A 26,235-nucleotide genomic window follows, 5' to 3' on the forward strand; every position below is an offset into this window, starting at 1 on the left:
TGCGGCGCCACCTGAAGTCCTGATTTCAGTTCATGGGCCCACTATCTCTCTAATGGCCTAACTCGATGACCAGAAATAAGTCCACCTCTATCTTTCCCATTTGATAATTCATAAATACAATTCCACTCCAGGGCTGTATTTTTCTCTTTTCTTACATTATCCCACCAGTCTGCATCCTAATTCAATACCAGTCTCGAAGCTGGTCATCTCTGCCCTTGCTCTCCCTCTGGTCATCTGCTGTAGAGGGGAACACCTTAGATGAGCGCTAACTTCATGTGGAGGTGCAGACTTGTAACCGAGGACTTGGGAAGCAGAAGCAATTGGATTACAATGTGTAAGCCAGCCTGGTCTTCCTAGACAGGTAGAGGTCAATCTGAACTATATCAGAAAATGCCATTACAAAAGACAGACGGATGGACGGACGGATGGATGGATGGATGGATGGATGGACGGACGGACGGACGGACAGACAGACGGACGGACGGATGGATGGATGGATGGACGGACAGACGGACGGACGGACGGATGGATGGATGGATGGATGGAAAGAATGAAGGAAGGAAGACAGGCAGGCTGGGAAGGAGAGATGGGAAAGAAAGAAAGGAAGGAAGGAAGGAAGGAAGAGAAAATAGGAGATCATTATTCCCTGCCTTAGTTCTATCTGTTTCAAAGATTGCCCAGTAAGTATAGATAAAATCCTAGAATTTTATAATGGGAAGACAGCCTTCTACCACACTATTCCTAATTTTATTTACCGTTTTAAAAGCAGTCACCACACTAACTGGAAGCATCCATATTTTAAATATACACATGCACACGGCTCTCGCCTAATACTGCATTCTTGATGTGTCCTGCTTCTATTTCACAGATTAAGAAAGCTGGCACTGAAGGCAACTTACTCACAGCCATCACATCGCCAGGAGTAAAGCTGAGGTTGGATTTGAACCTAATCGTTTCCTCCTATGAGACATCTTGAAGATGGTATTATCCGCTTTGTGAAGTGACTAGCCGTGAGCACGTCACCTTCTGTATACAGTGGCGTTTAGTTAGTATGGGAAAACTAGATCCAGGGTTCCAGACAAGGAACTGTGAACTCTAACAGTACAGTCATCAAAGACCGCCCTGCCACGGGGTAAAGAGGAAGCAGTCGAGAATGGCCTCCCAAGTATTATAAAGAGAATAATGCCCGGTATGGCTGTGTTTGCAAGAGGCGTATCTTTTCATGTACAGTGAAAATCAATTAGCTATAAAATTATCAGCCAATCTTGACATAACTGAATGAATTTAAGGGTTTTTTTATCTGGATGATGGACAGGCACATCTTCCAACTTAACACGGCTGCGGCTAGTCAATGTTTGGGCTTCCAGTCGTCTCGCACCACTGGGCTGGGGGTAAAACATGCTCTGCTGGCGTTTTCTTCTGCCAAAATAGCCATTTGCAATTAAAAATTAATATTGGCATTACTTCTCTGCAAGCAATTATCAAAAGGCTTCTGGCCATCTTCCTTGTTTACAGTGAGTCTTGCACCCTTGGCTTTATTTTGTTTTGAAATCCTGTTCTCAATTTCCTTGTTTCTTTTATGCCACACTAGTCTTGACGTTGATATGTCAACAGTTTTAACATTTTAAATTGGATTATGGACCTCAAGTAAAAAAAATATTTACTTATATTTTAAAAAATAGACTAATTTGCCACATTATATTTTATATTGCTATATTAGCTGAATATAAAGCAGATTAAGTCGAGCCTCGCTGCACATAAGGGGAAATAAGTAATTTTTGATGAACGCATTTTAAATAAATTGCAGGCATGGGTTTCTCTAGATACAGACTTTTAATTTGGAGCAGAATTCTCATGCAAATAGTGAACAATTAATTCAGTCTAATGGCGTCAGATACAGAACCTCACCGGAAACTAGAATAGTCTGGACATATGGAATGTTGGTAAATGAACTAAGATGCACACAGACCACAGCTGTGCAACACAGAGGATCCTGGGTGTTAAGGACTCGGGACGAAGGGTGTAATTTTAAGGGCAGTTGTGCACAAGGAGCGGAGAGAGGCCATAAAACGGGTTCCTTCTCCAATCAGAGGAGCGAAGTGTTACATTTCGGAAAGGTGACTTTAGCTATGCTGTGTTACTTAAGGAGTAAGGTGCAGCCATGAATTAGGAGGTAATCATCCAGCTCAGACATGAGGAGGAGGGGCGATTAAGATGCCGGAAGGCTTTGTATTCCAGAGACTTTGTTCCTTCTGGGACGGTATTTTAGACTCGTTCTGTTCCATCACCTCGTTGAGTCACAGACACTGGAAAGAATGCTAGAAATCAAGCAATCACCTTCTGGGATACTTCGAGCATCTGCAAGAGAATTGCAAGGATGTGTCATCTCTTTCCTCTTTGTCTTACCTGAGGCATCTGCATGGGGGACTTCCAAATAAGACTACGTCCTCCTCACTCGTTGAGGTGGCATTTAACAAGGCTCTACTAGATACACAAACTAAATTAAGATTCAGAATTATGTAGACTTTCTGTATGGGAAGTTTTCCCTCATACTGAAGGGCTGGGGCAAGGTGGCAACACAGCCAAGATGGATGAAGTGCTGTTGTAATGGCAATCCCAGAACGTGATGAAACCTAAGACAAGTGGCACCTGCATCATCCTTGTCAACTGCCTGGAGCGTGCCTAAGAAGTCCCTTTTGTACTGTAGTTTGAAGAAACAATGAAAGTCGGAAGTATGTGTTAAAAGTCATGGTACCCTAAAAGGGAAAAAATTCAACGGCATAGCAGGAAGAAAGGTATAGCCACAAGACATAGGACAGAGCAACCCAGCAAGGGATGGAGTCTTGGGGAGGTGGCTGTAATTAAGCCAGAAGGATGACAGGAGAGTCTTCTGAACTCTCCCAGGGGACCTGGAGCCTAAATTTTTATTGCGTTTAGCCACACGTCCATATGCTAAGATCCTACAAACCTGTGTCACTCCACATAGGCTTCTTATTCTTATTCTTCAGGAACATCATTCAAAAAAAAAAAAATCTAATGGAGCCTCATCCAATTCTCTAGCCTTTGGGTTGCTCTATTATTCTGGGTCTTTCTGCAAATTTCCACTCATCTACTCTCTTTGCTTCCTTTTGGTGTTCCCAGCCCATTTCACCATTTTTAAAAGCATTGATTGAATTACTACAAACTAATAAAGGTTTCAAATCTAGGGGTAGGATCGAGACATTTATATCAGACTCGGGATTTCTAAATGAATTTATTCTTTCAACGTATTTCCTTGAGTGACTTCTGTGTTCTTGAAAGCATTGTCGTTGCTAATCTGAAGCCCATGAAACCACGAGGGCTGGCTCCATGTTCCTAATTCTTACAATCATTACCTGGCTGACTAAGAACATCCGAGACCCGGCTTGAGCAAATCTGAACTCTTTACGTTTCTGTGAGCTTGAGTCCTATGCTGCCATCATCTATGGATCAGATATTTAATTGCATTATTTATTACTAAATGACAGTCCTACCTCCAGAACACAGGTGAGATTAATCCTCACACACCCACCAGATGGGTGAAAACAAACAACCAATTCCTTACCTTTAATATTTTTTATTTGAATAAAGGAGTGTGGAGTACTCATCCCTGAATGGGACCTGTATGTCGTGCCTCTCTCCTTACCCGCCAAAGCTCTGGAACAGGTGTACAAGCCACAGATCAGGAAGAACTACTATAAATTAGCATCTTCTAAACAGGACATGGACTTACATCAGGTGTGATTGCCTGTGCAGGATCAAACCAGTTTACAGTCCCATAGATGGGCTAATAATGCCCCTCCCCCAACTACAAAGTTATTTTCAGCTGATGACTGGTAGGGGAGGAAAAGTCTTCTTTAAGCGCGTGACCCCTCTTTGGGTTGTGAATGCCCTGTGGATAGCCCTACACCCAGGACACAGGCAACGTAAAGAAACAAGATATGAAGGTAGGGTAGGGTAGTGGAGTGCGTTAGGGAAGAGTTGGAGGGGGAAATGATCTAAATACACTGTACCAAAGTCTCTAAGAATGAATCCTAGAAGAAAGAGAAACATTTCTGATCAAACCTCTCTTTTTATCCCCACAGTGACTACCTTGGCTCCTTGGGCAATCGTCTCCCACTTTCTCCAGAGCAACCCAAGGCAGGTAGAGAGCCAAGAGGCATTTGCTGCGTGAACTTAAAAGATTTAAAAAAGAAAATGCTCAGAATGAATCGAAATGCTGAAACACTCTCCCCACCTAATTACACACCGTGCCAACTCCATTTTAAGTCCCTTCCCCATTTCACTTTCCAAGTTAAGATGTGCTCTCTTTGCCTGTTCTCTCTTCGTCATTCATTTAGCCTACATTCTGCAGGGTAAAGACAGACTCGGCCTACACAGTTCCATATCCATTTCCTTCATCAAAGCTATGAAAAATCAGGTGCAAGCCCCCCACCCCTTTTCTTGAAGTTAGCTTTATCCTGCAATGAGTTTAAAGTACTCTCACTTAATACACAGTTGTGACCTCACACTTTCGCTAAAGCTATTTTCTCTGTCGCAATTGCTCACTTCCCCCTCCCCCCCTGAAAATGGACTACTTGATCATCTCAACTCAGCCCAGGTCTCGCTTCCCCTTTAAAGGCTGCTTGCTGTCTTCTCTGCCCTGGGTGGCGGGCGGCACCGTCGTCGTCGTCATCATCATCATCATCATCTCCACTTTTCCATTAATTTATTTTGCAACTTATTTCCTCTGTCACAGGCCTGAGAGCATCACCCCACCCTTGCTGAAAATGCTTAAAAGTCACCTAAATGCTCGCCCCTCCTTGAAATCAGAGGCCTTTGCCTCATCAATTTGAAAATCAGCGTAGACCTCAGACACCCAGATAGGTGTGAATGGATAAATCTATACGTGATGTAATCGTGCCTGCCTTTTATTAATAAAACTCGTGTCAGAGTGGCAGCTACAGGGTTGTAAACAGGAGAAAGATGACCAGGCAGCAGAGAAGAGGTTCTGAGAAACAGAGAGGCACCAAGGAAGCAGCAAAGGACAGTGAAAGATATATTTGTAAGAAGATTTCAAAGCAAGTGAACAAAATCCAATGGTCATTTGTATGGTCAGTAGTAGCTAGTTTAATAATAATGATGATGATGATGGTGGTGATGATGGTGGTGATGGTGATGGTGATGGTAGTGATGATGATGGTGATGGTGATGGTGATGGCAGTGATGATGATGGTGGTGGTGATGGTGGTGATGATGATGATGACGACTCCCAGCCTCCCAGCTCCCTAGTTCAGGTGGTTAGAATACTCTAGTTTAAAGTATTTATGAATTCTCATTCACAGGACTAAAAGAGACCGAGATACACTTAGGGCAACGTGATGGGGTTACATGGATATATCTTCATTGATACATCTCATGGGCAAGTCCTCAGGACTGACAGAATTTGCTACACCAATGCACATTTACATTAGGAATCCTATCACGAGCTCCTCTACAACTCCCATAATTCTTCCAAATTTTCCCCAAAGAAGGGCAATTTTAAAGGAGCAAACAACTCAGAGAAATCATGTCTTATTTTAAGAGCTCATCTGGCTAATCGTATCACAGCTGAAGACAGCACATGCTGCCTCCCCGGGGACTCTAAAGAAGTAGGAAGCGCCTGGATCTCCTGAGGGAGGCCCACAAAACTCTGAGGAAGAAATCACTTGAAGCAGGTCACCTCTGTTCTCACCAGCATTCCTACCAGTAGGCTGGGGTTACACACTCACCAGATCACATTTTAGACCATTAAAATATCACTATCATAATTATCTTTACACATTTTAACAGAATATTCTCTTGACCTGGAGCATACTGTTAAGCATACTTCTCTGGTTTCTTGGCCGTGGAAATACAGGGCTAACCAAGTAAATTCATCCCTGAACGGCCGCATTAATCACAGTGTACTTGTTCTTGGCAAGGAGCTTAATACCCTACAAAAACTGTTATTAAAGTAAGATTCGAGGATTCCCAGGCTGGCAGGGCATTAGTTAGTTACACCTCTCTAGAAATTATTTCCTTATAGTTTCCTTTAATGGTCTTATTAGACTTGCAGCTCAAAGCAACCTTGCTTTATTAATTTAATGTGTAAGTTCCGGCTATTCAAATCCTCATTTAAGACTGTAAGTAGTGATTACCCCAGTCCTCCCCCCCCCACCCTCAGGGCTCTGCCATGGTTAAGTCCCATCCTTCCAGAACCTGACTCTGTCCATTCTGACTTTGTGCTAATATGGATCCACCATCACTATGTAGTTTCAACTGCTCCTACCCTGTGGCCCTCAAGGATCTTCGCAACATTTAAGAACTTTACATCAGCAACACTGGGTTGACAAGCACACAATTTGTGTTCTATCCCCCACTGAACTCACTACTGATAAAACTGGTTAGCAGGAAAATAGGTAAACTAGAAACCAATAAATAAATAAATAAATAAATAAATAAATAAATAAATAAAATTTAAAAATTGCCCAAATGTTACACCAGAAACCCATAACAACCGGCTTAACAATCAGGCATCAAAAAGAGAATGCTGCATTCTGAGAAATTTTCACTCCTGCTTGTAAACAACGCTTAGGAGACATCCGTCTGTGCAACGGTGGAGGTTATGTCAAACTCCCTCCGAACCCATAACATGTATTTTATATTCCATCATATTGAAAGCTCACAGCCCTGAATATTTTGAGCATGCTCTAAAAATACCATCATCCATACTGTGTATGTTTACAGCAAATTATGCCTCAGCACTTCTTTTTAAAAGTGTATGGCATATTCTAACAGGTCAAAATCATTTAAGTCATTAAGTGCTAAATTAATCGGCTATCAACCCAAGGAGATGAGCTTAACAAGTGTCAGGGGTGTTTATCCTTAATTTCATCCAAATACTTGTGCCTCTTCCATCAGCAAATGATAGACCTTATATTTTTGACTGTAATGACGCTAGACAGAACACAACATTCCCTGTGTGTGCCTTGCAAACCTATGAAGCTGGCCCGAATAGTTCACCTAATCCTTCGTGTTCACAGCAATCTGGAACTGTAAAAATTTCCAGACACCGGGGCCCCAGAGTGCAGACTCCACCAGTTTCCTGAGTTCTACCTGGTGACATTTCAGGTTCACCTATTTATAAAGGCAGCTCCTTCTTCTCTCCTGATATTATGATTTCTTTTTTTTTTTTTTTAAGTTTCCTGGGTTGGTGCCAATTCTTCATTCCACATGAGGGAGAAGTATAGGACGGCATGCCTCATTTCTAAAAGATTTTGTTTTTGTCTCTTCCAAACATACCTTAACTAGGAAACAAGGAATCAATCAGTTATGTGCCTGCAACTTTCTCTGAAGGTCTTCTAAGGCTAATATGTTTGTATTTCATCTTAACATAAAGAAGGAGGGGGTGGAGGGGGGCAAGAAGAAGAGGGTTCCTTTAAAAAGATTAAATAACTCGGGGTGTTAAGGCATAAAAATGACCGTAAGTCGTCGTCGTCCAGATACACCTAACTCTAACAGGAGATTGAATGAATGGACGTCGGGAAAAACAGTAGTAAACTTTAAAGCCACCGAAAGCTTTTTAATGCCTAAGGGAAAAATAAACATTTGCTTCCAATCATTTTCTCATTAAGCATTCTCGCATTCTCTGCTCGAAGGTGAGAGCTTACTACACACACACACACACACACACACACACACACACACACACACACACAGACACTTTGTCTCAGCGCCATAAGTGCCAACTAAACCCACTGCTTAATCCAGGTCACTCACAGCTGGCCCCTGTGCACTTCTGTTATAGCACCTCTGGCCATGTTCCTGACCCCCCTCCCCCTCCCCCCAGGTTCTCCACTTGTAGCTGGAGCTGCCTGCAGCCGAGCTTGAATAGCCTGCCAGACTCTGACCACCTCTATGTGGCAATGACTACTGCGTGCACTGACAGATTTTCCGTTGGTGACAGCTGTGATGGTGGCCAGGCGTGTTTCCGGGCGCGCTTACAACCTAGTCTCTCCACCACGTAGCAGCTTCCTCTGCTTGACCCCAGAGCTGACTGTGGACCCACTCTTAACCTTCTCCTCTCCACTCCATGCCACCCCGCCATGCCCTCCCAATCTTTCCAATATACTCTCCAGCCTCAGGTTGGTGCACAACCTCCCGGAGCGTTTCCCAGCTCCTGGGCGCCCCACTCAGTTAAGTTTCTGTATATCAGGACCTAATCGCTCCCGATTATCTGAGTCCCCTAAGTCTAGCTTCTGCCTTCAATCACCCAGGTACCTGGAACTGACCCGCAGTCCCCTGGGTGCTCTGGGGCAAAACGGTTCAATCTGAACCAGAACCAGAGGTGGCACAAGAGAGATGGAGGGCTCCAGAGGGCGGATGGCAAACACGTGCAAAGAAATTAAAAAAAAAAAAAAAAACCCACCACGTGTGTGTAGCTCTGTGTGTGTGCGCGCGCGCGTTTCCAAGCCTAGGGTCAGGGCGCTGGCGCCAAGTGCGCCCCGGGGCTCCAGGGGCAGGGGGCTCCCCATCAGAGGGCATGGCTAGGGCCGCACGGGGGTCGCGGGTGGGGGCGCGGGTACTCACACGAACGCGTGGTAGACGAACGCCCAGCCGCGGGGTCTCTCCAGCACGTTGTACAGATAGTTCTGCACCCTCCGGTACTTGACGTTGCGCCGACAGCTCTGGCTGCTGGTGTAGGAGAGCGGCTTCCCCAGCAGGCTCATCCGGGCCCCCTGCTTGCCCCGGCGGCTCTCTCTCAAGCCGCCGCCGCCTCCGCCGAGCGCCGCCGCGCGGGTGCCGAGCAGCAGCAGGCCGTCGCCCCTGGCGGCCGCCGAGTTCAGCAGCACCCTGCCGCGGCCGGACTCCACATCCTTCATGCCGCTGCCCGGGCGCCCCCCACCCGCCGCCGCCGCCGCGCCGCTCCTCACCCAGAGCCCGGCGGCACCGCCCTCCTCTCCTCCCGCGTGGTGGCGGGGCATGGCATCACCACGGGCACCGCGAGGGGGGCGCCGGCGCCTGCGGCGGGGGCAGCCGCTTCATGTGCGCGGGCAGGTCTGCAGGAGGAAGCCCGCAGCCGACGGGGCGCCCTGGGGGGCCGGCAAGCCGAGGGTCTGGGCTCCGGGCGGGGGCGGCGGGGTGTGCGGAGCAGGCCCGGGGAGGTCCGGATTTCTGCCGCTTCCAATTCCAAATCCGGACCTGTTGGGGGCGTCACTTTGTGAGGTGTCCCTCGCTTTCCTTTAGTCCGGTGGCTGCCACTCCCTCCTCCCCGCGGAGTGTCGCCACACGGGACCGAGGGTGTGCGGGATGCCCCGAGGCACGCTCGCACGCGTGCACACCCAGCTGGCTTCGAGTCTGTCTGTCCCCTGCACCCCCGCAGAGCACCAGCCTGATCCCAAGTCGGTCTCCCAGGCTGAGTTTGGCTCGGTTCTTCCTGGAGCTCGGAGGGTTAAGTCCTCCTGGTGCCTCGAGAACAAACTGGACGAGTGGGTCTCTGGGCTTCTCACGCTGCTACGCCGCGCCTGGTCTTGCCATCCTTGGGCGATGGGTGCGAGCAAGAGAGGTTCTGTCCTGCCCTCCAGGTGCTGGCTAGCCTAGGAGCGAGCCAACCGGGCTACGCTTGGGGCAGTGGCGCTTGGGTTCCCGCGCTGGGGACCAGTCCACCGCAGTTCAATGGACACACCCGGAGAGCGCCAGGCAGGGACCCAGCAGCTTCCCGCGACTCAATCCAGCCTGCAGGCTGTGACTTTCCATCCTACAAGCCCGCGAGTCGCAGAACATCCTTCCCATCCCCAAGGGTGGGGTGTGGGGAGGGCGTAAAACTCCAAAGTAGCTCCTTTGCGGTGAGGGAGCTCCTCCTGACAGAGAAGCCTGGGAAAATGAACCCACTTCCCTCCTTCAAGAAATTTCCATTTAAGTGGGAGAAAGTCATAAAACTGCTTTAAGTCTCCGCCGCGACGGTGGCGTCCCCAGTGAGTTAGAGAAGGATCGCAGAGGGTGGGGAGTCCAGGACCTGCCTCTCAGACAGGATGCTGTAACTTACAATGTTTAGAGACGAGGGGAACCACTGACTGGATCTCCTACCAATTCTGGCAGATGGACTCCCCAAAGCCAGCGCTCTTGGCTAAGAGTGAGATTATGGTGCTGCTGGCTCAGAACTCTGCCTTTCAAAAACATTGTTAGCAATTAAACAACAGATTCAGCGTTGGGGAAACTGAGAGGACGCCAGGATTGGGAACTACTTCCAAGAGAGCTGCCTTCCTCCCAAACATTAAAAAAAAAAATCACCAAGTTCAACTGAACTGTGCTTTCAATACAAAACCAAGGTAGACAATAGCAAAGTGGCCATCCGTGTGCCTTTTCCCCCCATTTCCATGAATATCAACCAACACTAAGGCAAAAATCTTGGTTGCCTCACCCCTAGCAGATAATACTCTACCAACACCCCCGCCCACCCCGTGCATACACCCACGCCCACAGACAGCTGCTCTCTGCAGTCAGAGTGTCAGCTAAAAGTTTTACTTTTATTTTTATCGTTATTGTTTTGTGAAGACCTCTCCCTGGTTCTTACTCAGCATGACCTTGCTTTCTTTAAAGCCTCTGGGCAGAAGGCACTACTAACCCCTAGCGCTGTGCAGCTGGCAGCGGTACCACGTGACTGTGAGCCAGCGCCAACACCCAGAGTCACTCCTGCCTTCCCCTAATACACTTCACACCCACACACCGTGGAGGTGCTAGAGAGATTGCTCCGTGCCCTGCTATTCAAGGCAGATGCAGAGAGAAAAAGAGAGAGAGCGTCCTGGAATAAGCTCTCCAATCCAAGAGCGTGGAGACCCCTGGCTGAAGGCGGGGCGAATTCGGTGCAGCTATATTTAGATTCCCCGCGGAGTTTCTGTGCAGGGACTTTCAGGGTGAAAGATGTAGAGACTTAAAATGACTCGTGCGCACGCTGTCGACGTGAGAAAAAAAAAATCCCAGCTTTTCTGAAAATAAGAAAACGAAAAGGCCACTTCCCCTTTAAACGAAGCTGTTTTCTTGGCTGCAAACTTCTACTGTGATTAGATCACCTTTGCCTCACTCAGTGGCTGGGCCCCACACACCCGCAGGAAATCTCTTTAAGGCATGACACAAGGCCATGTTTCCCCTCCAGAAAGGCCCAGGAAGTCAGCTGCTTAATGTCCAAGGATGGTTTCCTAGGGTGCAGGAATAGAACCAGGGAAGCTGTGATGTCTATTTCGAAAATGTCAATAAACCCAGGCAGGAGGATGGCAAGGACAGTTGTAATTAGTAAGGGTTATAGAGGTCGAAGACGTTTGTAACACTCTTTTCTGAGTGTCATCCACTTAATCACAAACCCAGAGAAGGGGGCTTGTCTGTGTATCCACAGACAAGATAGGCCACTAGGAACCCAGCATCCTGGCTCCCAGTTGGAGTACCCATTCTGCAGCTTCAAGTAAATGGACCGAACAGTACCGGACAGAACTGTATCTACAGCACCGCTGACTGTTAAGGGAAAGGCTGTTCTAGGTGTGAACCCTAGTGGATCATCCTGTTCATCCATCCCCGGGAAAGAAAGACTAAGACTCAGTTCCGACCTGTTCCTACGCCTCGGCCTGTGCCAAGCTTTCATTGCTACCCAGTAACTTCCCTAGATAGACAAAAGTCAACTTTGAGGGAAAGAAAGTGTTTATAATTAAGTTTTTATTGTTGTTGCTGTTCCTTTGAATACAGGTGTTGCTAGGAAACTGCCTTTTATTTCTTTTGCTGAAATATCAGTAGGCATAGTGAGCCATGCATGAAATAATGTAACGTTATTTCATGAATATATAATTACACTAAAATATTATGAAAGGGTAATAGTAAAGGTACACGACAATTCCATTTATTTATTTATTTATTTATTTATTCACTTATTTATTTATTTATTTATTTATTTTGCTTTTGTGCGACAGGATCTCACCCTGTAGCCCAGTTAGATATTTAGCTGAGGCTAGCCTTTAACTTGTAATTATTTCCCTGCTTGTGTCCTGAGTAAAAAGGCCTATTCAAAGGATCCCCTTAACTAATCTAGAACACATGAGTTGATTGGCCGGCCCTCATCCCTTAAGATGCTTTTGCTTTAGCCTGACAATGGCGGCACATGCCTTTAGTCCTACCACTCAGGAAGCAGAGGAGGGCTGATCTACAGAGCAAGCTCCAGGTCAGCTAGGGCTACACAGAGAAACCCTGTCTCAAAAAAAGGGAGGTAAGTGTCCTTTCAACTATTCCATTGCGATGCCTGCTTGAAACATATGGCCTTGGAAACTAAATTCCCTCAAGTCTATATAGATATGATTTTAGTTGAATATGGTTACTAGAAAATAATTTATTTCAAGGTATTTTCTGTCCTGCTATATGTTCTTGCTGAACTGTACTCTGGAATCACACCGTTAGAAATGCCACCTATAGGCTAAAGACGCACACATGTAGCGCCTACAAAGGGACACTAAATAAAGTCAAAGGTTAGCATCGCCATAGCACTCTTCCTTTCCTTGTTCAGGGCCATGTATTTTACTCTTCGTTTTAGCCCTCCCAACACAGTGTAGACTCACAGTCAAACCCATGTGTATTGTTCTGATGAGCTCGTGTGATGTCAGAGGTACTGTACACGGATACAGATACACTTTGCTCCTGTATGAGCCACCTGGGCTAGTTTGAGTAGCAATGATAATACAAGTTGCAAAACTTGGAACAGTAAGAATATTTGCTAACATAGAATAATGGAAGTCCTTGCTTGCTCAGTGACTTGCACCAAGTCTTGGCATGAGGGCAGAAGCCTCTGCCCTCCTGAATAGGAATGCCCTTTAAACTATACGATCCGCGTCTTTACCTTTTATTCTCTTTGTAGTAATCCACAGTCAAGTCAGTAAGCATAGCAGTTGTACTGTATTTAATATGTATCTATCATTACAACCATTGGCTCAAAACTTATTTTCTCATAATAAAAATAGCAGTATGGTGGGCCAAAGTATTCTTTTTTTTAATGCAGAATAAATAATTTCTAAGAGATACGACACAAGCCTCTTAAGGTGTTTCTCCAACAAGCTAAGGCCAGAAAACCTAGCGTAATATCCAAGACCATCTGAGGGTGGCCAGACTGCTAGGGGTTCTGGTCATTGGAATCTGAGACCTAAAATGCATTGTTGATGAGAAATGGTCCACAGGAAAGCAGCCTGACCTGAGGGCACAGGCACAGAAAGAATGTAGGAGGTATGAACTGAAGTTCCGAGAAAGAGGCCACACCTGTGCTAAACGTTCTACAAGGCCGATGGACAGATTGGAAGGCCTCTGATGGTGGAGCTGGGATGCTGTGGATCTACTGGGCTGTCTTCAACCTCTTGGTTGTCATTTCTTGCTCACCTCTGCGTTTGACCTAACTCCCGTTGGTCTATCAGATAAAATCTTTTTTAGCTTTCACCAACCCAAAGGCAAAAAATGTCATCAGATGATACATGAGTCCTGTAGCCAACATGGTCGTGCTTTGCTGATAGTACCATAGATGTAGTTTTTAAATGCTTTAATTTATAGCTTTTCCTGTCCCTTACCTATAAAATGCTATTCCTAAAGCTGTTACTACACTGGAGCATGGCGTTTAGGGGTCATCTGAGTCTGTGTTCTCAGGCCATGGTCTCTCATATTTGGCTCCAGAATACACTAGGCCTCTTTCCCTTTGCAGTGAGCACTGTTATACTTCAACAGCATGTATGTGGCTGTCAGAAGGGAGTTGGTAAGGAGCTGGGGCACAGGGCTTCAATAGATCTCCCTGTTCCCAGGCCAGCAGCTACCTTTTTTTTCCTAAGAAAAATATTGTCCTGATCAGAATTTCCAAAGTAAAATAATTGTATTTACTATGTGTTCAGTGTGCTAACACTGGTTTAAATAATTATTTCATTTGCTTTTAACAGTAACCTCATAAGTATGTGGGTTTTTTTTAAAACAGAATTCAGGTTATATTTAAAAAGAAGAAATAGCTTCAGTAGGCATATTTTTCTGTGAAAATAAAGAGTCTCCTTATGTAGATATTTTTATTACAAAGTTTAAAGCAGCCCCAAGTCTCATGGTATTAATGTTTTGACATTGTATTTATAGTTTGATCCTTTCCTAACGCTAGCTTCAGTTTCATTCATGAAGCCCTACTGATTTAGCCTACTCTAGCAGGTTACTATGCCAGTCTTATCTCTTAGGTAGTGTTTAAAAGCTTCTTCTGAAAGGTAACTTTAGTGGAATCATTACATTCTCCCAAGATCCATATAGCTAGAAATAGTCAAGTTGATACAGAAGTGAAAAATCTCCTGCGAGCTAGTGTACCGGAAAATTCTGTTATAATTCTATGCCCCCTAGTGGTACTGCCATTTTACCATTATTCTTTAACAGGGATTCATAAGGATGCATTGCTTATGAAGCTCCCACCATGCATTTATTCCTTCTGTAGGCAAACACCAATCAGCATGTGCCTTACCAGCTGGAGGAGCACACAGGTAAGAATAGAAATAGTCCTGTTTCTTAGCATGTTCAAATCAGGCAGGAAGGATGGATAAATTAAGTCACTACAAGGTAGTGAGGAGTTGAGAAAAGGTTGTGCAGAATGCAATCCAAGCTGCTGAGGATTTCCTGAACAATGCAATAGATGGGAAGGTGTTGAAGAAGAAGAAGCAGACTGTGCTGAGGACATGCGAGCAGCATCTTCAAAGAGAGAACGCTGGACGAAACAGCCCTCACCATGCTTTCAGCATGACAAGTAGTTGGTGGCACTGCAGCTGGGCTGCTTTGGAAGACAGAGCTGTGTGAAGGAGGCAGAAGAACTACCTACCCCAGGAACTCCACAACCTAGGGACGAAACAAAGACTGGCACTGTATCCTGAAGAACAGAGAGCCACCAGAGACCGTTGAGCAAGAAACCTTTGCCTAATTCCACTTCCAGAACAGCACTCAGTACAAACTGAGAACCTACCAGAGATGCTCCTTGTTCCAAGACAGAGGAATCAAAGATGATTACCTAGAGAAACACATACGAATTCTACTGTCCTCACAGATTAGTGCTTTATGCAGTCATTCCCAAAGAGGCTTCCTCCTGCAGTGGATGGAGACAGATGCAGAGACCCACAGCCAGACATTACACACAGGGAGACTCCTTGACATTTCACCACTATTCTTCAGGGAGGAATTAAATACTGATGTTTTCGTGACGCTCCTCCATGCATCTATTCCTTCTGCATGCAATCACCCGTCAACGGGTATCTTACTAGTTGGAGTAATATAAAAATGAAAATAGAAATAGTCCTGCTTCTTAGCGTGTCCAAATCAAATAGGGAAGATGAATAAATGAGTTCTAATGGATGGATAAAAAAGTTCTAAGAGGGATGTGTCCATCAAATACCTCCCCCTTGGAACTCAAGGAAACCCATGGAAGAGGAGAGAGGAAGCGTATAGGACTATAAGAGCCAAGGGAGTGGAGAGCAAGGCTCCTATGAACTCAGAGAGGTTGAATCAGAGAAAGCACAGGAGTGACACAGACCTGCGCCAGGTCCTTCGCATACATGTTATATCTTTCAGCTTAGTGGGTTTTTAAAATTTTTTCATTGGATATTTTTTATTTACATTTCAAATGTTATCCCCTTTCCCAGTTTCCTGTCCATAAACTCCCTAATCCATCCCGTCTCCCCCTTCTTCTATGAGGGTGTTTCCCCCACTTAACCACTCACCCCTTTCTGCCTCCCTGCCCTGATATTTCCCTACACTGGGGGGTCAAGCTTTGGCAGGACCAAGGGCTTCTCCTCCCATTGGTGCCCAACAAGGCCATCCTCTGCTACATATGCAGCTGGAACCATGTGTAGGTTTTGGATGGTGGTTTAGTCCTTGGGTGCTCTGGTTGGTTGGCATTGTTGTTCTTATGGGGTTGCAAGCCCCTTCAGCTCTTCCAATTCTTTCTCTAACTCCTCCAATGGGGACCCTGTTCTCAGTTCAATGGTTGGCTGCTAGCATCTGCCTCAGTATTTGTCAGGCTCTGGCAGAGCCTCTCAAGAGACTGCTATACCAGGCTCCTGTCAGCATGCACTTCTTGGCACCAGCAATATTGTCTGGGTTTTGTGGCTGTATGGATATGGGCTGGATCCTCAGGTGGGGCAGGCTCTGTAGCTAGTGGAGGAGCAGCTGCGTTGCAGCTTAGTGTTTTCATGGATTCCGATTCCCGAATGTGTGAATGAGCAGGTCTCTGGTTCTTGTCCCTCCTCTTGGGATTCTCTTTCTTCTGGAGGGTTGGCTTGCTCAGCCTTGAAGTGTTAGTTTTTATTCTATTTTACTAGATTTTTATTTTGGCATTTGTTATCTCTCAGAAGCCTGCTATTTTTTAATGAGGGACAGAAAAGGATTCGATGGAGAGGGAAGGTGGGGAGGAACTAGGAGGCATAGAGGGTGGGGAAACTGTAATCAGCATATATTATATAAGAAAAATCTGTTTTAAATAAAAGGAGGAAAGTCAAAAAAATAAAGAGAGAGAGTGAGAGAGATAGTGTGATGGTTTGTATATATTTGGGCTAGGGAGTGGCACTATTAGGAAGTGTAGCTTTGTTGAAATAAGTGTGTCACTTTTGGCATGGGCTTTAATACCCCAGTCCTAGCTGCCTGGAAGTGAGTCTCCTCTTAGAGGCCTTCAGATGAATAGCTAGCACTCTCAGCTCCTCCTGTACCATGTCTGCCTGGATGCTGCCATGATCCTGTCTTGATGATAATGGACTGAACTTCTGAATCTGTAAGCCAGCCCCAATTAAATGTTGTCCTTTATAAAACTTACTTTGGTCATGGTGTCTGTTCACAGCAATAAAACCCTAACTAAGACAGAGGAGGGAGGGAGGAACACACACACATGCATGCATGCACACATGCATGCACACACCAGAAAAGAAAAAGCCTGAAAAACAAGAGCACTTAGGATGAACGGAAGGAACAGAAGTTAAAACTAAGCAACTACCGAGGAGAGGAGCACTCTACTGTGAGTACTAGAAAGGAAATCTCAAGGGGAAAAGATCAGAAAAAGATCAGACAAGGTAGGTATTTTCAGCTTATCAATAAAGGCATCATTTCATTTTCTTATAGAATTATACTAAAAGAGAAGTGCATAATGAATAAAGTATATATTTTATTTGGATTTGTTGGTAATGAAAGCTGAGCCAATATTCAAATCTTTCAGGAGAAAATAAACTTATAAGAAGAAAGGAATAGCGCAGATCTGATCCTTATGAATTCCACACTGGTGCTATTAAAACCTAGAGAAGAAAGTGAGACAGACTTGAAGTTGAAGTTTCTGGAGGGTCAATCAAAAGCATATTCTATCATTTATATATGAGTTGACATATAAAACGGTAGTAACAGAAAGTCTGTTTAATTACATTTGAACATTACCAAAGTCAAAAAACAAAACAACAACAACAAAACCCCCAAAACCTCTCTTTTCTGAGGTTCTGAATAAATTTCCTATCTTTTATACTCATGAATCAGCTACAAAATAACCAGAATAGCCCATTAGTGTCAAAATGAAGATACCAATGAGGGACAGAGGAGACAAACTTGATAATATGGCCACCCTGAGATCCTTAGTACTTTGGCTTAGATATCCCAGACTGTGGCAAGGGTTAGGATGAAGATCCTGGGGAGGCGCCCCTGAACTTTGTTGAAATCTTGTTATTCAAAATAGTTCATATTGGAATAAGAAGCAACTGTCCTCAGAAAGACCAGGAAAATGAGATAACAAGCTGTATTTCCCACCCTGGAGGAAAAGTTCGATGAATCACAGTGTGAGGACCATAAACTAGAGTATCATTGCACATATTTGAAAGATTTCTATTTTGCTTTTGTGGGCTGTTTTGTGTGTGAGTCTGAGGACTAATGATGAAAGAGAGGGGGAAGATTGTAATTGTTCAAGGGGAGAGGATATTTCTGTTGTTATTCTGTCTGGAGGATAGTCTACAACAGTCATGCTTTGGTCATGGAATAATTGAATTTATTAAGTACATAATGTCTTAGTTTTATGTTGCTTGTATAATATTATGACAAAAAGCAACTTGAGAAGGAAGGGTTTACTTTAGCCTGTTATAGCCTTTCATGGAGGAAAACGAAGGTGGGGATACAAGAAAGAAACCCAGAGGCAGAAACTAAAGCAGAGACCGCACAGGAATATTGCTTACTGCCTTGCCTTACTGGCATGCTCAGCTAGGTTTTTCATACACTCAGGACCACTTGCCACAACACGGCATGATCCACAGTGGGCTGTGACCTCTTACATCCATTAGTAGATATGAAAATGCCCACAGACAAGGCCATCGGCCAATCTGATCCAGGTAGTTCTTCAATTGAAGCTACCTTCTACCAAGTGACACTAGGTTAGGGTGGCAGCTGAAACTATGACATACAGCAAGCCAAAGTTAAAGAATAAATAGCAGGAAGCAGGCAGGTAGATGGGTAGATAGATAGGTGGAAGGGTGGCTAGATAGATAGATAGATAGATAGATAGATAGATAGATAGATAGATGATAGATATAAATGGATATTAGATAGATAAATAGATACATAGATATGCATACATAGGTAAATATGAATATATTAGATAGGAAGATATATATGGAAAACATAAATGATGATAGGTAAGTAGATGGATAGATAGATAGATAGATAGATAGATAGATAGATAGATAGATAGATAGATAGCATCTAATTGAGTGTCCAAAACATGCATCAGACATCAACTGGGAACTGCTTGCTATTAAGGTAGTTAGTTTCTTGATACAGAGACTCCAGGGCAGAGCAGACATTCTATCAGGTGAGGCTTCCACACAAGAGAACAAAGAGCAACTGACAGAGATAGCATCAAACCCAGTTGACACATAGCAGCAAATAACTAGGGTAGGGGCAGGCAGCTGGAGTTGCCAGTTGAGCTTTCTCTCCAGAGATGAGCTTCCCATTACTGAACTTCAGCTCTTTCTCCTCACTGTAGGCACTTTGGAGTCATGGGATTATAAACAAGACACCTCTGCTGGAGATGGTTCACCTTCTAGCTGTTCTCAATGGTGTGGTTGGGTTTTGTTTGTTTCTCTTCTTTTCTTTCGTTCACTCCGGAGGAGATTTGGCCTCTTCCCGCTTCTACAGCAGGCCTTTCAGTGATCTCAAATGGCTCAAGGCACTTTACCTGAGAATGAACACCAAATGTGTTACGGAACGATAACTAACTAACTAACTAACTAACTAACTAACTAACTAAGCGAAGAGGATGCTGGGAGATGCAACACCCAATATTATTTCAATTTTATTTGACACAATGAGAACTGAAGGGAAGTGGATGACAAAATTACATCAATATACTCAGAAACTGAAGATGGCAAAAATTTCATATAGCAACAAATTATGTACATATATATATATTTACACACACACACATATATATATATGTATATATATATATATATATATATATATATATATATATTTACACTGGACTGGAGAGATGGCTCAGCCGTTAAAGGCTAGGCTCACAACCAAATATTTACACACACATACACACACACACACACACACACACACACACACACACACATATATATATATATATATATATATATATATATATATCATCCTGGTCCTTGAATGTCAGTCCTTCCGTTCTTCCATGCATAACATGGGAGTATACATATCACAGAGTCTGTGTGTCAGATGAGTCCATTTTCATTGAACCAGCAGTAAAATTCCGACTTGCAGCTAATGTTCAATAAATGTTAACTACAACTCCCAATACTCATGAGTGTCTAAGACCTTAAGTTCAGTCTGTAGTCTGAGTAGTTGCTGCCTCTTTTTCCAAAAAAAAATGCCTTCTGTAATTGTTACTATTTGCCTTGAATTGAGCAGTCACTGAAGATGGGAAACATAAGCCTTTCAATTCGAGCGCTATGGTCAAACTGAAGATAAATTAGAGGTGAAACTTTAAAAGCAGATGGTTGTGAAGTTTCAAAGCACAGATGACAACAGCTACAACTGAATTTACCATGCTGTAAATTCACAGAAGGATAACTTACTGAAGGTCACCTGGATAGGACAGAACAAACCTCGACTGTGTATATACTTCTGATGGCAATGTTCGAATAACAACCCGTTTACTAAAATGTATGCAAAATTGTCGATGTGTTAGCGGTAGGTGTTGACTTTACTACTCTGGGCTGCCTCAGTGTATATTTCTAAAGCTTTCTGAGGTTTGAGAATACACAGATCTGAGTTTCCTGAAAGCCTCAGGGAAGAGTTTTTCAGGTATATTAATAAATTTGCATATAATTTCTGAGATTCAGATGCTTGAGAACAATTAATGAAGTCTAGGTTTAAGGGTTGTAGATGGAGCTTAGTTCCACAGTAGTGGTCTGCATACCTCACATGCACTGGCATACACACACACACACACACACACACACACATACATACACACACATACACACACATACTCACACACACATACACACACATACACACACATACACATACACACACATACACATACACACACATACACACACATACACATACACACACACATACACACACATACACATACACACATACACACATACACATACACACATACACACATACACATACACACATACACACACATACACATACACACACATACACACATACATATACACACATACACACATACACATACACACATACACACATACACATACATACACATATACACACATACACATACACACACATACACACATACACATACACACATACACACACATATACACACACATGCATACACACACACACATACACACATACACACGCATACACACACATACACATACACACATACACACACATATACACACACATGCATACACACACACATACACACATACACACGCATACACACACATACACATACACACATACACACACATATACACACACACGCATACACACATGCATACACACATACACACGCATACACACACATACACACACATACACATACACACACATACACACATACATACATGATGGACACACAGACACAGGGATGTGCACACATGCATCTTATTTTCACTGATATGTAAAAACACAAAATTGTATAACTTAGTTGGGGGACCAGATGATAGTTACATTCATACATACATGCATACATTGTTCAATCAAGTTTAACAAATCTGTCCCTAAAGCTATCTACTTTCTTTTTGTTTACTTATTTTTATCGTTTGAGGACTGCATACATGTGTACACTGTGTATTGATCAAACCCACCCCTCAATCTTGCCCCAACAATCTCTTCTCTACTTTTCTCCCACATTTACCTTGTGTTTTGTTTTTAAACCCATGGAGTCCACTTAGGGATGCTTGCATGGTCATAGTTGTAGAAACATCGGCTGGAGCATCATCATGATCCATTCTGTCTACCAGGCTGGGGTCTTAGCTGGTCTTATCATGTATAGGTAGGTCTTGGGCATGTAGCACAGTTCAGCCCCACCATAACTAGCAAATAATTCCACTGCAGGTGGCTAGTGCCTCTGGCCCCCACAAACTTTTAATCTCCTCACTTGCAATGATTTTCTTTTAGAACAGAGACAAAGTTCTATTGCTTTTTGAAATACGACAAACATATTCAAACATATATATTTCTGTGTATGATCATCTATACTGGAAGGTACCATCATTCTGCAGTGCAGCTTCAAGTTAGTATTCATTTATTAACATTTTCCCATTCTCCTATCTCCCTCTCTGCCCACAATCAGATAATATGCATTCTTCTCTCACCTGCTATGTACTTATAAACTACATAAGAGTGAAACTGTGTAATAATGGCCATATCTTCGGCAAGCAGTGGTGATGTGATGTCTTTTCCAAGTGGATTTGGTTTCTCTTGCCTCGTATAGTTTAATGTTATGTGATACCTAATACTGCTTTATTTTTACCAAGTAGAATTATCTCCAGTTTCTTTCATGTTGTCATAAATAACATGATCTCATGCTTTCTCAGGCATATATGTACCACAGGTTTTAGTTTAAATCCACTCACAAGCTAAAGGTCACACAGGCTGTTTTCATGTATTGACTAAAGCCAGTGATAGTCAAATGAGCGCAATGCAGCTATCTCTTCAAAGTATGTCCATCACATAACTGGCAGCAGTGAATGAAAAAAGAGTTTGTACCTGCAGTTCTAGGTTGGTCTAGAGGCTCCAGTTTGAAAGGTAGTTCTGGGGTAGTTGGGCAATTTAGGGCTGGTGGGTGGTACACACCTTTAATCCCAGGATTTGGGAGGCAGAAGCAAGTTCATTTCTGTGAGCAGGGCTATACAGTGAGACCTTGTCTGAGTGAAAGAAGAGAGGAGAGAGGGGAGGGAGGGAGGGAGAGAGAGAGAGAGAGAGAGAGAGAGAGAGAGAGAGAGAGAGAGAGAGAGAGAAAGAGTAGCTAACCCCAAAATTATGTGAGGCTAGACGCCAATCAGTGAATTGAAAAAAGGCACAATTCTTACTTGTGTCAGAATAAAAACCAAGTGTGTTTGCTTTTCCATTTTAGTGGGCATCATAACCTCATGATCAATAATCAAGAGTCATTTTTTTTGCCTTGATGAGACTCTTTGATTAGAGTAGTACTCTCTTTCTTTGTAAACTGACTTTTTTTTTTTACACAGTGAAGCTGGAGGTTTCTTTCTCTTGGAGGTCTCACAGATGTAAAAGACATCCTTAAAAAGTCTCTCTCTCTCTCTCTCTCTCTCTCTCTCTCTTTCTCTCTCTCTCTCTCTCCCTCTCTCTCTGTTTAATGGATGTTGCCTGCCTGCATGTGTGTGTATGGTATGCATGACTGTCACCCCATGAAAGGCATAGAAGGGCATTAAATTCCCTGGAGGTGGAGTTACAGATGGTTGTGATCTGCCATTGCTTGAAATTGTACCAAGGATCTCTAGAAGAGCAGCCAGTGTTCTTAACCTATGACCCAAATCTCCATCCCCATAGTTGGAATACTCAGATAGTGTGACTGGTACTTCTAGGTTAGCCTGGGGTACACAATAAGTTCTAGTACTTAATGCTAGGCTAGCCTGACTTGTAGAGTGAGACTCGGCCCTGAAAAATCAAACCAGAAGATTAATATACACATTATTCCTATTTTAACATATTATTGCTTCCTTAGGAATTTCATACAGTAAATCCTGATCACACTCACTTCCCATTTCTCCCAGGCTCACCCTGTCACTCCTGTGCCCTGCGCAAAGAAAGGGGGAAAAAGAAAAAAATAATCACACAACTCCAATTTGTGTTGCCTATATACTCATGGGAGCATGGCCAGACTCCCAGGGGCCAGTCCCTTAAAGATAATTGAGTCCTTCCTCACCACCCCACCCCTGACAGAAGCCATCAATTGTGAAGAGTTACACTTCAGCATCAATTTCACAATTTATAAGGGCTCTCTTTAATAGCTTCCTGTCTAGACAGTTTCTTTGTGTGTGTGTGGGGGGGGGGGGATAGGTGTAGGGCTGCCTTCACAGAAGCCTCCAATGGCTCTCATTCTCAATTATGAGCTTGTGGTCATTGATGGCACTGGAAAAAAAAGCATCCTTACCCATAACAGCACTGACCATGGGCTTCCACATGGCCTCTGGTAAGAACATAGGCCTTGGACATGCACACGCCCTCCAGTGGTACTATGGAACATGAACATCAGCATGGCCTGCAGTGGTAGCACAGACCCTGCCTTATCCACATTGAATGTTGCCTTTAGTTTATTATAATGTTGAAAGGCTTTAAAATATTTTAGATAAGATTTCGATGTGTAACACGGAACAATAAAAAGGATTGTTTAAAATGTGACAACCAATCAGTATGTTTTATAAACATCATTCATCCTCAGATAGTGCCCATGCTAGCACTGACCTGGAACCCTAGAAGATATTGTAATGGCAAAGAGTGGCCTCTTCACTTCTTCAACAGGGGTATTTTGTGAGCCTTAAGAACAAATACTAATCAGACTCTTACTTTGATGCCAATTTGAGATATACCATCTCTTATAGATACTGTCTTAAAAACCTCCATTCCTATGTTATGTGTGACTTAAGAGTTTTATTAAATTGACAGTAATGGTGGTTTATTTAAGTCATCAGCACATTACAGTATATAACAATGTTCTTCATGCCAGTGGTCCTCCTTTGCCTTGGAAGATGAAATCAAATTGGAAAACAGCAAAAGGACAGGAACCACTTAGTAACTTTTTACTGAATAATATTTACTAAATAAATATTCCTACTGCTATCACACAGCTTGCTTTTAGGCTGTCTTTGCTTGATCATAGATATGTTTTGCATAGGTGACTGTTAATGCTTATTCAATGTTTGACTTACGGATATATGTCTTCACCTAAAGCCTCTAAATACATTTTATATTACTTTCCTTTTTCTTTACTCTGGATGTTTCTCCTATTATGAAAGGATTCCTATCCCCCTTAATACAATGGGCACTTAGTATTTTGCTTTGGAAAAAAATTAAGACATGCGCTGTTTTGTCTTCTGCTAACAATTCTACTGGAAAATCTAGAGGCTTTTCCATGGCAAGGCTTAAAATTCCAAATCTACTCAAAATGAGAGCATAACTGGACACATTGTTTAGTTTTTATTTTTAATTTAATTTTTAATTTTGGAGACAACCAATAGTGTCTAGTAGGTGAACTAAATTATATAGCACATACAAGGTGTTTTGGACCATGGAGGCATTCTAAAATATTAAGAAACACTTAAAGGTGCCTTTCCAGTTTTGTTTGGGGGTAATATTATAGCAATAAAATTAGGAAAAAAAGGATCTGAAATGATTATCTATATGTTCATTTTTCTCATAAGTGATAATGATCAATGAAAAAATTCAGTACTATGAAGTCATGCCATTTATCATGCTCATTGTAGTCCTAAAACTAAAGTAAGTATTAAAGTGGATTTGCACAAATATTTATAAATGTGACCGTAAATAAACTCAGTCTCTTAATCATACGTTATATTTTTTTAAGTTTCTGCCCTGAGTTCTCCCTCCACAGTCTTTCCCTGCTGCTAATACACAACTTCCATCTCTTTAGCCCATTTATTCAATGTCAAGGTTGGGATGGAGATTAGATTTAGATCATCTAAAGGAGAAATTCTAAAATATATCTTCATTTAAAAGATAAACTCTTCTTGGAAAAACTGAGTCATAGTATCCTATACACTTTCTTCAGTTTTCTTCTCAGTGCGTGAGGTAGACATGTGTATACCTCCCACTTTTAAGACATGAAAATAAAGCTAGAACTGTAAAGTGAATGTTCTGTCTTAAGCAACCAATAATGGGAAAACAGAGGCAAGAACCGTAGCTTACTTAAAGAATGCTGTTCTTCACCATGAATGCATAACGACCTCTCAAATCGGGAAAGTGCTTAGGAGCAGTGGGTTATCTGCTTAGGATATTTTACTAAAAGCCACATGGAGGAGGGCAAGGGAAAGAACATTATGGAAAAGTCTCATGAATACTGATCGCTCGCTTTGGCTATGAAACAGGAGGATGAATAAATACACTCCAATTTCAACATGAACATGTTATATAATCTCAGGATGGCAGCTGCAGTTTTGTCTAATTAATGTATTCTAATAAGTTTTTTTTTTCTTTTTCTTTTTTTCGGAGCTGGGGACTGAACCCAGGGCCTTGCGCTTGCTAGGCAAGCGCTCTACCGCTGAGCTAAATCCCCAACCCCTAATACGTTTTTTTTTTTTAAAAAGAGGAGAGGAAGAAAATATCAGCTCTTCTTAAAGCATGGGGCTGAAGCTGACATCCCTGGATCTCTGGGTCCAATAAGGTGCAGATGCCTTCACACTAAAGATTATGAGAATGAGTAGATCGTTAAGAATGCACTGGGGTTGGAGAGAAGACCCAGAAGTTGAGCACTTGCTGTTCTTGCAGAGAATAAAAGTTACAGAGTCTCTGCACCTGCAAACTAACTCATAACTGTCTTAAGTACAGGTCCAGTGGCTCTGCACTCTCTTCTGGCCTCAACTAGAACCAGGGCATACATGGTGTGCAAACATACGTGCAGGCAAAATTCTCATACATATAAATAAAACAGAATTAAAAACAAAACCACAATGTGTTTGTTTACCAAGAGCCCTCAGAAGACTTTTTTGAGTG

The 26,235-nt window shown here is 43.2% G+C and overlaps 1 protein-coding gene across 4 annotated transcripts in view; it reads right to left on the reverse strand.

Moving 5' to 3' along the window:
* Positions 1 to 10,296, reverse strand: part of Kcnq5 (potassium voltage-gated channel subfamily Q member 5) — a 565,805-nt gene extending 555,509 nt beyond the window's left edge. The window contains exon 1 of one of the 4 annotated variants that reach the window (XM_039083095.2): positions 8,608 to 10,274. In XM_039083095.2, coding sequence (XP_038939023.1) covers positions 8,608 to 9,002 — 395 coding nt within the window. In that variant the 5' untranslated portion in view covers positions 9,003 to 10,274. Of the gene's footprint in view, positions 1 to 8,607 lie in introns of all 4 variants that reach the window. The other 3 variants (XM_039083094.2, NM_001134643.2, XM_039083097.2) reach the window with 3 other exon arrangements.
* Between the last annotated feature and the right edge of the window lie 15,939 nt (positions 10,297 to 26,235).

This window comes from Rattus norvegicus, chromosome 9 (genome assembly GCF_036323735.1).
Source record: "Rattus norvegicus strain BN/NHsdMcwi chromosome 9, GRCr8, whole genome shotgun sequence".
Lineage (NCBI taxonomy): Eukaryota > Metazoa > Chordata > Mammalia > Rodentia > Muridae > Rattus > Rattus norvegicus.